We start from the raw sequence: 16,063 nt of genomic DNA on the forward strand, positions 1-16,063 counted from the left end.
TTAACCCTGATTGATGAAAAGCGGATGGCCGCCGTTAGCCACGGGCAGTTGTATCAACAAAGAATGGCCCGTGCCTACAACAAAAAAGTGCGGCCTAGGAACTTTGAAGTGGGGCAACTCATTTTGAGACGTATTCTCCCGCATCACAAGGAAGCAAAAGGAAAGTTCGCTCCAAACTGGAAGGGTTCGTACATTATAAGGAAATTGTTGCGTAAAGGGGCATTGTACTTGGGAGACATTGAAGGAAATGAGCCTAAAACAGTTGTCAATGCAGATGCGGTCAAAAGGTATTACGTTTAACCCTTCAGTGGTACAGATATTCTACGATTGGGATGACGAAGACTTTCATTCTCGCTACCCAAACACTGTTAACCCTTTGCAAACCCTTTGAGCCGGTTACCTTTCTTTGACTACCCTCTTTGGAACCCGAAATTTTGTAAAAAAAAAGACAAAACAAAACAAAACATCAAAAACAAAAAGAAAATCAAAAACAAAGTTTCCTGAACTATGTTCGACTTGATTCTGAAAGGATATGTAGAGCCTCTCTCTGGGGGTTCAGTCACACCAAAACAAAAATCCACATATCCCTAAAAGTAAAACTGGGGCAGATGTTATAATGGTTCGACAATGGTTCTCCTAAAAGGTTCCAAAGTTTTAATTCAATCCAAACTCTTTTTACCCTAAATCCTGCTCAAAGTCCTTCTGATCAATCGTTAAAAATGTTCAAAATGGGAGGATGTTGGTTACTTGGATCTAATACAATCAAATAAGAAAAATAAAATGAGAGAGTCTTATTGGTAAAAACCCACACGGGCACCGTAAGGCGATGGTGAGCAGAGAAATTGAAAATGAGAGAGTCTTGTTAGTGAAAACTCACAAAAGAGCACTATAAGGCGACGGTGAGAAGAGAAATGAGAGAGGGGTTGGCGAAAACCCGCAAAGGGCGCCACTGATCAAAAAAGGAATATCTTACAACCATCGGCACTGATAGAGTCCTGGCAAGGTTTCTCAGTTTTGAGGTATGAGTTATGATGGGTTTACGAGAGTTGGATGGTTTGCACATATCGGGTATCCAGTCCAAGAAGCATGTCATGCCTATTGAAGTCTGCATGCACTCCAGATAAGTCATTCTTTCCTTTTCCCGAAAGGGACACTTCTCATTTGAATTCACTATCCTGCCCGTTGTTTATTTTTTTTCGATTCCTTTTCGATCTAATTCTCCTCCGAAACTAATGCAAAGAAAATATGGCAAGATTGATTTTACAAGGTTTTGTTTGACAAAAGCTAAAATTCAAGAAAAAGCACCCAACCTCAGCAGGTGCATCAAGTCGACCTCGACTGGCCATGTTGGCCGATGCTCCAGAGTCAAAAACTCTTGAAAATAAAGGAAATCAAAGTCAAATTCCTATAAAGGCAAAATAAGATGGAAAAAGGCCAAGCCCCACACGGGTTAATCATTAGGTGGAATTTGGGAAAGTCAAGTCCCCCGGGGTTTAGAAATGAAACCAATTTCTAGAGAGCCAGTGAGTAATGGAGATTTTTACTGAAAGAAACTGGGCCAAGATCAAGTGAATGAAACAATCAAGGTCACAAAATCAACCACCATTTCAAACTGACAAATTGTTCTTTGATTTGAAAACAGGAAAATAGGTACAATAAAAAAATGTCGCAAGAAGCAGGTACAATAAAACCAAGGTACGCAGAGACCAAAATGGTCTTGCAGTAGAAGTTAACCCAAAAAGGGAAGGCCCTTTTCAAACTCTTCATGCATTCTCCTGAATAAAGTGCTAAAAGTAAAATGAAAAGAAAGAAGAAGAAAAATTCAAAGCCATGGTAGCATAGGGTCTCCAATCTCTAGCTACGTTTTTCCAACATAGGGTCCCATTCCCTAGCCGATGCTAGATAACTTGGTAATTCTTCCAACATAAGGTCCCACCCCTAGATATCCCCGGCATAACCCGAGGACCTTTTCCGGCATAACCCGCTGACTTCCCCGGCATAACCCGAGGACCTTTTCCGGCATAACCTAATGTCTTTCCCGACATAACCCGATGACTTCCCGGGCATAACCCGAGGACCTTTCCGGCATAACCCAATGACTTCCCCGGCATAACCCGAGGACCTTTCCGTCATAACCCGATGACTTCCCCAACATAACCTAAGGACCTTTCCGACATAACGTGATGACTTTCCCGGCATAACTTGAGGACCTTTCCGGCATAACCCGTTGACTTTTCCGGCTTAACCCGAGGACCTTTTCCAGCATAACCCGAGGACCTTTTAGACATAACCCGAGGACCTTTCCGGCATAACACGATGACTTTCCCGGCATAACCCGAGGACCTTTACGGCATAACCCGAGGACCTTTACGGCATAATCTGGTGACTTCCCCGGCATAACCCGAGGACCTTTTTGGCATAAACCGGTGACTTCCCCGGCATAACCCGAGGACCTTTTTGGCATAAACCGATGACTTCCCCGGCATAACCCAAGGACCTTTCAGACATTACCTGGTAATTTTTTCCAGTATAGGGTCTGACTCCCTAGTTGATGATAACATAACCTAATAATCTTTCCAACTTAGGCCTTCCGATCCCTATTTGATTTCATTTTAGATATAGGATCTCCACTTCCTAATCTCTTTTTCTCAAGGATACACTATCCTAATTTTATTGATTTCAATAAAGAAATAGTTTAGATTTTGGTGCAATAACTCACGAAATTTTCCTAGTGAAAACTGGGGCAAAAATATTTTGTTCATTTGTTTGTTTTGGTGCCTGAACAGGTTTTTACCATAAGGCACGAGGTTTGAGATGACTAAAAGAAAAGACAAAACAAGAAAGGAAGTTGAGCTCTAAGTGTATAAGCGGAGAAAAAATGCGGACTGTTCAAGATATGATTGAAGTCACGAGCTTTGTACCTCCCGCCTTGATCCGAAAAGCTGAAGAAGAATGAACCAGTGGTTGCAGCTAACGAGCATCAAAATTCAGATCACAGTCTGTAGGAAGAACCAGCCAAGACTGAAGATCAACCTTTAGAAGGTTTATAAATAGGAATCTTGTAACTTGTAGTTGATAGGCTTAGCTAGTTTAGCTTTTCATCTTTCATTTTGGTGTAATAAGGAACTCAGCAAGCAGAAACAACAACAACAACAACAGTGAAATCACAGTTTCTCGGTAGTCCCAGCTATCAAAATTTCCAGAACTACACTGATCTGATTCCTTTATAGCCAAGGATATGTAGGCAACCTCCGAAGCAAGGTTCGGTCAGACTTTTTTCCAAAATGCTTCCCATGGAGCTTCAAAGGGGCAAAAATTGCTCGTAGTTGCTCATTTTATCTTTGCCCGAAAACTCTTCGTGTTTCTGAGCAAAGAGGGGGGGGGGGACAAAGAAAAGAAAGTAGGAAAAATGTTTGGCCTTGTTTATTCAAAATTGTGCCAATCCTTAAATTGGCCCCAATTAATTAACCTAATACAAAATCCGTCCAAAAGCTAGCCCAATTCCCTTCAATACCCGGTCCATCTCGCCCTTTAACATCAAACGACATCGTCTTAGTAACGCTAATCCTAGCCATTGATCTCATTTGATCGGACGGACGAGAACTGATCCCTCACCTCCCTTAAAACTATTCGAAGACAGACCCCCCAAACCCTAATCCCATTTTTCACTCTTCATATCCATGTCTCTAAGCCATCAAACCCTAGCTGCCCTCTTACCCCCTCGCCGGCTCCGCCCTTCTCCGCCGCCCGTAAATTGCCCTACGACGGTAAAACTTCACCAAATAACCCCAAATTCACCTTCTACAATCCTTAGCCTCCCCTCTACACCATCCCACTATCAGTCTCTCCCAAATAATCACCCAAAACCTCAAATCTCAAATATGAAAATCACACCTTAAACCTTAGGTCCTCCAAACTCCACCAAATTAACACCCCACAACCATCTTTACCTCCTCTTCCCATATATCCAAACCGTTTCTTTCAAATAAGTCTAGAAATCCTCGAATTTTAGATCTAAGAGCCAACACCTAGTTTTTCTATTTTTCTAATTTCCGGTCAATTTTGGTATATTTGAACCCAAAACTTCCATTAGTCGACTATTCTTGTTGAGAACAGTCTATTAATGGTAGTTCAAGTTTATTTCACCCCATTGAAGCTTGTCGGAGTCCTTGACTGGTCCAAATTTGAAGCGAGTTCTGGTAATTTCTTTTCCATTGTTTTCTCCTTTCCTCTTTTGATTATCCCTTTCATCTTCTTTCTTCTCTTTAGCCGCATGTTTAGGTTTGCAATTTAGGTTTTCTTTTATTTTATTCACCACTGTTTTTATTGTTTATTTGGCATATGTTTATTAGATTAATCAAAGCATGTTAGGATTTTATCATTTGAATTTTAATTTCAACTGGCATAGGTTTGGTTTAATTAGGTCTAATCTTTGTAGGGTTTTGATAAATCGGCTATTCTGTTTTTTCTATTATAATTGTTTGTTTAAGTTCAAAGTTGATTAGAATGATTCTGAAAGTTAATTAACAGTCCGCTTGGTTGATTTCTGATTAGCTATTAAAAATATAGTTTAGTTGCTTAATTTGTTGATTTGAAAACTGATTAGGATAATCTTTAGGCTTAAATTGCATCATTTCAACTCTATTTGTCATTTGAATCTGGACTCTAATTCCTTTTGTCCTGGTCCTTGTTTGTCTTGATTTGTAACTCACCAAAATTTGTAGGGGGCTAATTAAACTAAAAAGAGACTTAGGAAGATTTCAGAACTTTAGAAAATAAATATCTAAAAGAAGAAAGTTCTAGAAATGTACCAGCTGTCCAAAATTAGTTTTAAAAGATGTTCAAAAATGGACAACTGGACATTTATTCTCTGTCACTATGTTGTACTATCCAAGAATTAGGGTAGAATATTCTTTGATTCCATTTTGGATATACACTCTATAAAAGAAAAGAAAATCTGCACTCACACGCACACACATTAATGAGCATATTTGCACCTAAAATTTCAGAATACAAAAAGGGTTTTCTAAAACTTTCCTCTTGGATAAGAACATGGGTTCTATGATTCAAATCCTAGCCTGATTCTCTTTGAATGCTCTGATTTTGAAGTCTAAGGATTGTTTTATTTGTTTTAGGCTAGTTTTCTCCTGGTACTCGATTTTTCTGGAAATTGGACTGCCTTTTCTTGGTTTTCTGGATTGTGTTTTCTATTGCTGCTGCCTCTGACTTATTTTGTACTTCTTTATTCTTCTTTTTCAACATCCTCATTCTAACAGTAATCTCCTGATGGTGAACTTCTCCAGCACTGGCACCGGCGTGGACGGGTAAGCCAGGTAAGCACACCCCCTCTCTCTCCCTTCGCTCTCTCTATATCTCTCTCTCTATCTCTCCCTCCGCCTGTCTCTCTTTCTTCCCCCACTCTTTCTCCCCCTTCTTAACCCTAGCAGAGACTAGGTCGGCGATCAACGCTCCACCGGTGCCGCTCCATCTCTCTTCTCCTTTTTTTGGCTTCTACCCCAAACCCCTCTTCTGTGCTTCCCTTTTTCCTTTATATTGTTCCGTCTCTCTTCTTCTGTTCCTGGCGTTGCTCCACTATTACAAGGTTCGACATTGTTTTCCAGCAAGTCTGGCCAGCAGCAGATTTATGTGTCACTGGTGGTGACGGTGATATTCCCGCACTTGTCTCTGTTTCTTGGTTTTGTTGTATGTTTGTGTGTTATCCAGGTTGCAATTTGTTGGTGGTTATTTCGGGTTGAGTGGGAGGTGTACGAGCAAACACAGCACAGCCGGCAAACGGGTTGGTAGTCTCAAGGGCTGGACATCGGGTCCCACAGCATCGGGAGTATAGCAAGTCGAAAGTCCAGGTTCTATCCGCGGGAATTGGTACCTCCTGTCACCTATTTGTTTTAGTTAATTTGTTGTTGTAGAAGTTCTTGATATTTGTTACCTTTCAGTTTATACCTTTGCTTGTTTGTAGTTGCATTTTTGCCTAGACCACACCATAGGTATAGTGGTTGTGGTTTGTAATGGTAGAGTAGGGTCATTTCCTTGGTGTGGGCGGGTGGTAGGGCAGGGGGTAGGACACGGGTCAGGGGTGGGACAGGGCCCAAAGGGGGTAAAGGCAACAAGGGAGCCTGTAGGTTAAGGATTGGATCGTGGAATATAGGGCCATCAACGGGTAAGTCTATAGAGCTAGCGAACATTCTCTAGAAGAGGAAAGTCAATATAGCTTGTGTTCAGGAGACCAGGTGGGTAGGATCGAAGGCGAGGAATGTGGACGGGTTCAAATTGTTATACTCCGGACGCGTGAAAGGCAAGAATAGAGTGGGTATTTTGGTGGGTAGGGAGCTTAGGGAGTTAGTGGTTGAGGTTAGGAAGGTTAATGACAGATTGATGGCAATTAAGTTAGTAATTGGAGGGAGCACTCTAAATGTCGTTATCGTGTACGCACCGTAAGCGGGCTTGGGCGAGGAGGTTAAGAGGTGCTTCTGGGAAGGGTTGGATAAGGTGGTGTGGGGTATTCCATCAATGGAGAAATTATTTATAAGAGGGGATTTCAATGGTCATATTGGGTCGGCTGAGGGTTATAAAGTGGTGCACGGTGGCTTCGGCTTTAGGGATAGGAACGGAGGTGGTAGTTATCTATTGGATTTCGCTAGGGATTTTGAGTTTGTGATCGCGAACTCTAGTTTTTCGAAGAGGGAGGAGCATTTGGTTACTTTTTGAAATATGGTGGCTACGACCCAGATTGATTATACCCTCCTCAGGAGGGGTGATAGAGAGTTGTGCAAGGATTGTAAGGTGATCCCGAGTGAGACCCTCGCGACTCAACATAGGCTCCTGGTGATGGACGTCAGTATCATGATAAAGAGGAAGAAGAAGTTTGTACGGGGTCAACCGAGGATAAGATAGGGTGCTTTGGCTAAGGATACTGCACACGAGTTAGAGGGGCAGTTGATGGCTATGGGTGCCTGGAAGATTGGTGAGGATGCTAATGCTATGTGGATGACTACGACGAACTGTATCAGGGAGGCGGTGAGAGGGGTGTTAGGGGTCTCGAAGAGCTACTATGGCGGCCACCGAGGTGACTGGTGGTGGAATGATGTGGTCCAAGGTAAAGTGGAAGCAAAGAAAATGGTGTACCTTGCGTTAGTGGAGAGTACCAATGAGGAGCAGAGGAGAGCAAACAAAGTGAGGTATAAGGAAGCTAGGAATGAGGCAAAATTAGCGGTCACAGAGGCTAAAACTGATGCATTTGAACAGTTGTATGAGGAACTGGGGGGAAAAGGTGGGGACAAGAAGCAATTTTGGCTGGCCAAAATGAGAGAGAGGAAGGCTCGTAACTTGGATCAAGTGAGGTCCATAAAAGACGAGGAACGTAGAGTATTGACAAAAAACTCCCAGATTAAGCATAGATGGAAGACGTACTTTCATAAACTTCTGAATAAAGAGGGGAGCAGTAGCATCGTGCTAGGGGAGTTGGGACACTCCGAGAGTCACCGAGACTTTGGGTACTGTAGGTGTATCAAGGTTGAGGAGGTAGTGGGAGCTGTGGGCAAGATGACTCGGGGCAAAGCGACAGGACCAAATGAGATTCCAGTAGAATTTTGGAGGTATGTAGGTAGAGCGGGCTTAGAATGGCTGACTAGGCTGTTTAATGTTATTTTCAAGACGAAGAGGATGGAAGATGAGTGGAGATGTAGTTTGATGATTTCGATGTTTAAGAATAAAGGTGATTTCTAGAATTATAACAATTATAGAGGCATTAAGTTGTTAAGTCATACCGTGAAAGTTTGGGAGAGGGTGGTGGAAGGGAGGGTGAGAAGGGATATATCTATTTCTGAAAATTAGTTCGGGTTCATGTCGGGTCGTTCTACTACAGAAGCTATCCACCTTATAAGGAGGTTGGTGGAACAACACAGGGATAAGAAGAGGGATTTGCAAATGATATTTATTGACCTAGAGAAGGCATATGACAGGGTCCCTAGGGACGTTCTTTGGAGATTCTTGGAAGTGAAAGGGGTGCCGGTAGCATACATTGAATCGATAAAGGATATGTATGATGGAGCTAAGACTCGAGTCAGGACTGCGGGAGGTGACTCCGAGCTTTTTCTGGTAATTATGGGGTTACACCAAGGATCTGCGCTTAGCCCATTCTTATTTTCTTTGACGATGGATGCCTTGACACACCATATTCAAGGGGAGGTGCCATGGTGTATGCTGCTCGCTGATGATATAATTCTGATCGATGAGTCGCGCACGGTGTTAATGAGAGACTGGAGGTGTGGAGGCAGTCTTTGGAGTCCAACGGTTTCAAATTGAGTAGGACCAAGATAGAATATCTGGAGTGTAAGTTCAGCGGCATGTCGGGGAAAGAGGACGGGGTGGTGAGGCTCGACTCACATGTCATCCCCAATAGACAAAGTTTCAAGTACCTAGGGTCTATTATCCAGGGAAATGGGGAGATTAATAGGGATGTCGCGCACCGTATTGGGGTGGGGTGGATGAAATGGCGGTTAGCATCCGGAGTCCTGTGTGACAAGAGGGTACCACCGAAACTCAAAGGTAAGTTCTATAGAGCAGTGGTTAGGACGACTATGTTATATGGGGCTGAGTGTTGGCCAGTTAAGAATTCACATAACCAGAAGATGAAAGTAGCCGAGATGAGGATGTTGAGATGGATGTGCGGGCATACTAAACTGGATAAGATAAGGACTAAAGATATTCGAGAGAAAGTGGGTGTTGCTCCCATAGACGACAAGATGCAGGAAGCAAGGGTTAGGTGGTTTGGACACCTGTGAAGGAGAACCATAGATTCCCCGGTTAGGAGGTGCGAGCGATTGGCTTTGGCAGGTATGAGAAGAGGTAGAGGGTGGCCTAAGAAGAATTGGGGCGAAGTGATCAGGCAAGACATGACGCGTCTTCAGATTTTCGAGGACATGACTCTTGATAGGAACGTGTGGAGGTCGAGCATTAGGGTTGTAGGTTAGAGGGTAGTGCATAGTTTTTCCCTTTTTGTACTGGGTAGTCTGATAGAGCTTTTGCCTAAGTTTGGTAGCGGGCTATGTTGTGTTCACACTATTTTGTTGTTTTGCATAGGATTGTATTACTGATTTGGCGTATTTTAAGATATTATTATTATTTTTCTTGCTTATTTTGTTGTTACATATCTCTTCTTGCATTTCTTTTCTGATATTATTATCTCTTCTATTGAGCCAAAGGTCTCCTAGAAATAGCTTCTCTACCCTTCCAGGGTAGGGGTAAGGTTTGCGTACATCCTACCCTCCCCAGACCCCACTAGTGGGATTTTACTAGGTATGTTGTTGTTGTTGTTGTTATTTTCTACTACTGTTGTTTGCTCTTGATTGCTAATTCCATCTCTAGATCTTCAGCTATCAATATTTTTTATTCTTTGTTGTTTTTCACACTTTAAGGTATTGATTCCAGTTCACCTATGTAACTGCTTTGTTTGATAGATTATAAAAATATTAGAATTTGCAAAGTTATTTGTAGTAAATGAATGTTTCTTCATGTGTTGGTTGATTAATTTGTTCTAAAACTTAGCTAATTTTATTGTGTGAGCTTAAAAATGTGAAATGTACTAGCATGAGCACTTGTTTGGTCAGCTGATATTTGTAGTCCTCTCTTAAAAAATGACCAAAGTCTGAATTTACTTAGTTAAAATTTTATACTGATTTTAAAACTTTGGTCACTGAAGCTGTTGTTCATTCCTCCTTTGATCACAAATAATTCTAGTGTAATGTTTGTTTGAGTTCATGTGGCCTATAGGCTGTAACTTATGGATTTGACCTCTAATTGGCCAAATCAGCATGTGTTAAAGCCCAATAACTGGATTTGCTTGTTGTCATTATACTGAAATTGAGGGCCTCATATCAGTGAACTAAGCTTAATGGATCAACTATATCCAAAGGGAGTGGATGTTCATTGGGCTATTAGTTTCTTCCTAGAAGTTGTGATAGAGTCAAATGTTGTATTTTTCTTATAAGATTCTAATGTAATAGATTAGTTGCTAATGTAGTAGTTTATGTATTAATAGGTCATAATGTAATGTTCTGATTTTGAAAGCTTTATTTTCATCTAGAATACTGTAAAGAATTAGGTCCTGATTTCATGTACTGAGATTTAAAACAACTGCTTTTAGGAATGTAATTATTTTGTTGTTGTATTTTCGTAAGCCCAGTGGTGCAATGGCCAAGGCTATGGGCCATATCTTCAAGGCTAAAAGGCCTGTTTCTACGATTCAAGCTAGGCCAAACTTGCGAATGAGCCCAGATGGGAAAAACAAATCTCGAACGAGTCTGGGACTAGGCCATTGGGCCTGAGCATTAAACACAATAGCTTGGCTCAGTTATAAAGTTTCTCTTGTGAACTATAGTATAAATGCATGTCTTTTATTGTCTTGCAAATCATGTGTAGTGTAATTTCCAAACTTGAATTATATTTTCGATTCTGATTTTTATACATAAAAAATAAATTGGTCTACAATTTTTAACAAATGTGTATATCATATAAGTTATGGCTTGCTTAAACGCAAAGGTGGACAGGCCCAGTTAATAAATATTTGTGACTGGGCCCGTCTAATACTTACTCAATGTGGGCCGAATTTGGTTAGAAAGCAGACTTGTCAAGGCCCTTGAGTTTCTTTTCGCTTTTGGGCTGAGTTCTGAGCCTAGTACAGCTTCAATGCTTGTTTGTCCTTTACCAAGTAACCAGCAGGCTATTACTGTCCCAATTCCCTTATCCAAAATGATAAAAGTTCCAACACATATACCCTAAAACATGTATATAATTAATAGCTTTATATTAAGTTCAAATTAGTTTTAAATATGAAGATCTGTTAGTTTTCTTTTAGTCGAGTAAAATCCTTTAAAATAAATTGAGGTGTGCCATTCACAAGAAAAACTCATAACCCATGGCCCTCACATTAATATCATCACTAGTATAGAAAACACTTTGAACATTCGTAGTTTGCTTTAGGCGCGTTTATAATAAAAATACTATAGCTACGGGGTGTAGTTTCCGTGACGTAGTTGTGATACATAATTTCCAAATTCGGGGGTACATTTATGTGACCTGGCTACAACTTCTAATAATATTAATAAATTAAATATGTTGTAGATCGTAGGTATGGTTCCCATGACACGATTCGTAATGTGTATCAAACAAACAAGTGTACGATAATCGCAATTTGTTCCAGAATAATTCCACAAATAGTTAACATCGGTTATAACGCAAAAATTCACAATAAGTTTAAAATGTGTAGTAAATCAGATAAAGGACAATTATTAATAGTTTGAGCGATCGTGCTAGAACTACGGAACCCGGGAATTCCTAACACCTTCCCCCGGGTTAACAAATGCCTTATCTAGAATTTCTGGTTTCGCAGACTTTTAAATAAAGTCGATTTTCCTCGATTTGGGATTTTAAAATAAACCGGTAAATTGGGACACTCTAAACTATTCGAAGTGGTGACTCTAAATTTGACTAAAATAATCTCTTTTCGATTACGTCACTTAAAGTGGAAAAACTCCCTTATATACCCCCTCGGGTAGGAAAAGGAGGTGTGACAGCTCTTAAATAAAGTCGATTTTCCTCGATTTGGGATTTTAAAAATAAACTGATGACTTGGGACTATAATAAATATCCCAAGTGGTGACTCTGAATTAAATAAAAATAATCCCATTTCGATTTATGTTACTTTAATTGGAAAAACTCTCCTATATATCCCTCAGATGTAAAAAAGGAGATGTGACAATAGCAGGTATTCTGGAGACCAGTGAGGTCTCATTCACTACATTTCAGTTCTTTGGAGCTGCATTTACTTGGTGGGAGGCTTATGAGAGGCGTAGGCCTATTGGTGCAGCGCCCCTTACCTGGCAGGAATTCTCCACTCTCTTCTTGGAGAAGTATGTTCGAGCAGTTGCATTAGGATGATATGACTGTGACGCAGTGTGAGATGCGATTTTCTGAGTTACCCTGTCATGCTGTTTGGTTGGTTCCTATAGATATGGAGAGGATCAGAAGATTCGTGGATGGCCTCGCTTATCATCTACAGATTCTTATGACCAGAGAGAGGGTGTCTGGTGCTTCTTTTGAGGAGGTGGTTGACATTGCTCAAGAGATCGAGTCGGTTCGCCTCCAGGATCGAGTTGAGAGGGAGGCCAAGAGGCCTCAGGGATCAGGTAGTTTTGGTGGTGTTCCGTCGGGAGGCCAGTTTTAGCACAGCAGAGGCCGTCCATTCAGACATGCTCAGCCAGCCTGTTTGGGCCACTGTGGTGGATCATCTGGCCATGGTTCTCAAAGTTCACATCAGGCTTACTCATCTCTCAGTTCCCTTCCATCTTAGAGTTTGACTCAGGCACCATTAGTTCAGGGTTCATCTATGCCTGGTTCTTCTAGTGGGTATCCCGGTTCTCGGGGCTCCCTTCAGTCCCCACCGCCATTTGCTGGGAGAGGTTGCTTCGAGTGTGGAGATTTGGGTCATATCAAGAGGTTCTGTTCCCATCTTACAGGAGGTTCATCCCAGCAGAGGAGTCAGCGTTCGGCTTCAGCACCAGTTACTTCCCCACCCGCCCAGCCAACTCGGGGTTGAGGTTAGTCAGCTAGGGGTCGCCCTAGAGGAGGAGGTCAATCAGTTGGTGGTCAGGCCTGTTTTATGCACTTCCAGCTAGACCATATGCTATTGCTTCAGATGTTGTGATCACATGTATTGTATCTGTATGCCACAGAGATGCCTCTGTATTATTTGACCACGATTCCACTTTTTCATATGTGTCATCATATTTTGATCATTATTTTGATACGCCCTGCGAGTTTCTTATTTCATGTGTTCATGTATCTACTCCGGTGGGTGATACTATTGTTGTGGACCGTATGTATCGGTCGTGTGTGGTGACTATTGGGGGTTTGGATACCCGAGTGGATCTCTTTTTGCTTAGTATAGTTGATTTTAACGTGATATTGGGCATGGATTGATTATCTCTATGTCGTACTATTTTGGACCGTCATGCTAAGATAGTAACATTGGCTATGTCAAGGTTTCCATGGATTGACTGGTGAGGTTCGACGGATTATGTTCCCAATAGAGTGATTTCATTTTTGAATGCCCAACGGATAGTTGGGAAGGGTTGTCTTTCTTACTTAGCCTTCGTGAGGGATGTTACTGCAGAGACCCCTACTATTGATTCAGTTCTGGTAGTGAGGGACTTTCTGGATGTGTTTCCTGCAAACCTTTCAGGCATGCCACTGGACAGGGATATTGACTTTGGTATTGATTTGGTGCCGGGCACTCAGCCCATTTCTATTCCACCATATCATATGGCACCGGTAGAGTTGAAGGAGCAGCTTTAGGAACTCTTTGATAAGGGGTTTATTCGACCTAGTGTGTCGCCTTGGGGTGTGCCGGTGCTATTTGTGAAGAAGAAGGATGGCACGATGAGGATGTGCATTGATTACAGGCAGTTGAACAAAGTCACAATCAAGAACAAGTATCCTTTGCCTCATACTGATGATTTATTTGACCAGTTTCAGGGAACGAGAGTGTTCTCCAAGATTGATCTCCGTTCAGGGTATCACCAGTTGAAGATTAGGGACTCGGACATTCTTAAGACAGCGTTCAAGACCCAATATAGTCATTATGAATTCCTTGTGATGTCTTTTAGGCTGACCAATGCCCCAGCAGCATTCATGCATTTGATGAATAACGTGTTTCGACCTTATCTCGACTTGATCGTTATTGTATTCATTGATGATATTCTGGTGTACTCGCGTAGTTAGAAGGAGCACGCTGAGCATTTGAGAGTTGTATTGCAGCGGTTGATGGAGGAGAAACTTTATGCAAAGTTCTCTAAGTGTGAGTTTTGGCTCAGTTCAGTGGCTTTCTTGGGGCACGTGGTGTCCATTGAGGGTAATCAGGTTGATCTGAAGAAGATAGAGGCGATTCAGAATTGGCCAGATCGTCCTCAGCCATAGAGATCCGCAGCTTTCTTGGTTTGGTGGTTATTACCGTCGGTTCGTTCAGGGATTTTCATCTATCGTATACCCTTGACCAAATTGACTCAAAGGGGTGCTCCTTTCAGGTGGTCGGATGAGAGTAAGGGGAGCTTTCAGAAGCTCAAGACTGCCTTGGACACAGCTCCAGTGTTAGTGTTTCCATCAGCTTCAGGTTCATATACTATATATTGTGATACTTGTCATACCTCCTTTTTCTACCCCGAGAGGGTATAAGAGAGTTTTTCCAATTTAAGTGACAATAGAAACGGGATTATTTTATTTAAAATTCAGAGTCGCCACTTGGGATAGTTTATGGTGTCCTAAGTCACCAGTTTTAAATCCTGAATCGAGGAAAGATTGATTCTATTTTACAGTCCGCGAACACAGAAATCCAGGTAACTAATTCTGTTAACCCGAAAGAAGGTGTTAGGCATTTCCGGGTTCCGTGGTTCTAGCACGGTCACTCAACTATTATTATTGGCCTATTTATCTGATTTTAAATCATTTTTAAACCTATATGCATTTTATTCCTTTAAAACCGCTTCTAATAATCCAATTACTATACAACTAATTATTTGATTACACGCTGCGAATCATGTCACGGGAACCATACCCACGAACTACAACATGTTTATTTTATCAACAAGATTAAATTGTGGTCGGGTCACATAAATGTACCCTTGGATTTTTAGAAATTAGGTGTCTCGACCATGTCACGAAAACCGTACCCATAGCTATGTCAATTAATTAATTAACGCGACTAAAGCAAACTGCGAAAGTTCAAGGCATTATTTACACTAGTTAAGATAATTAATATGAGGGCCACATTATTTACACTAGTTAAGATAGTTAATATGTGGGCCATAGATTACGAATTTTGTTTGTGTATGGCGTACCTCAAATTATTTAAAAAGAAATGATTTGTATATTTTTTTTTAAGGCCAACTAAAGATGCTCCTACTTTAATCTAATTTAAATTTAGGTATCACAACCACATCACGGGAACCGTACCCATAGTTGTAATAATTTAATTGCGTGCCTAAAGCAAACAACGAGATTCATTCTTAATAACTAAGTTATAAAATATGAGGGTCATAGGTTATATGAGTCAAATGTATTGATGGCACACCCCAAAACTATTCAACTAAATAAATTAGGATATTCATATTTAGAACTAATTCGAAGTTAGCTATCGCAACTACGTCACGGGAACCGTACCCGTAGTCATGATGTTTTAATTACATACCTATAGGTCCGCCTAACCATGGAATGCCAACAATTAGACTAAGTTTGTGCAACCAGTACCATTGTTCAGAGCTTCTTGTAGAATAATAGGGGAAGAGTAGCAGGAAAAGCATATTAATATCGAGGACGATTGTCTTCAACTTATGTCTCAAACAAAATAATTACAGTACATCACTATCGAAGACTACATTTTTGGCATATCATCCACACCTCATATGATAAGTTACTGCAATCCCTTAAAAAAACTTGGTCCCAAATGTAAAGCCAATACTGTGGAATTGTCACATTGCACGGTTGACATGTATTCCCTCTAAACAAATCAAAATAGAAAACCCGTATTCATGATAAAAGGAAACAACCAATATCACCAACACAAGTAGTAAGTAGAAAACTCGCGAAAGCACAGAAGTTAGGACTTTAACATTGCTGGACTCCTAACAATCCAAGCAAATGTATTCCACAAATTTCTCAAACTGCTAATAATCAACCCAAAATGTATTCCAACTTCCTAACAAAATGATTGTAAATAGAGCAAAAACCCACCACTGACTTAGCAAATCCAAACACTGAACTTAGTAAGTCCCTTTGCAAACCAGCCCTCAGCTTGTTGGTTAGACCTATTAAGTTCAATCTTTCTACATGGGACTAACTGACAGATGCATCACAACTTACATGGAATCCTCATTAGTCTATCACATTACTTATTGTTACCCTACAATCACATTTTAAGTCTAAAATAAGCCAAACAAAATAGGGACTTGCTAGGGAAATAAGACACAAAGGAACATGAACTCGACTGGCAAAA

The 16,063-nt window shown here is 41.0% G+C and overlaps 1 protein-coding gene across 1 annotated transcript; it reads left to right on the forward strand.

Annotated features, from left to right (window-relative positions):
* The first annotated feature begins 6,957 nt into the window (after nucleotides 1–6,957).
* Nucleotides 6,958–7,743, forward strand: LOC138869288 (uncharacterized). The gene has a single exon (XM_070146895.1). The coding sequence runs from the start codon at nucleotides 6,958–6,960 to the stop codon at nucleotides 7,741–7,743; it is 786 nt and encodes a 261-aa protein (XP_070002996.1).
* Nucleotides 7,744–16,063: the final 8,320 nt, after the last annotated feature.

The sequence above is a fragment of the Nicotiana sylvestris genome, chromosome 5, assembly GCF_000393655.2.
Source record: "Nicotiana sylvestris chromosome 5, ASM39365v2, whole genome shotgun sequence".
Lineage (NCBI taxonomy): Eukaryota > Viridiplantae > Streptophyta > Magnoliopsida > Solanales > Solanaceae > Nicotiana > Nicotiana sylvestris.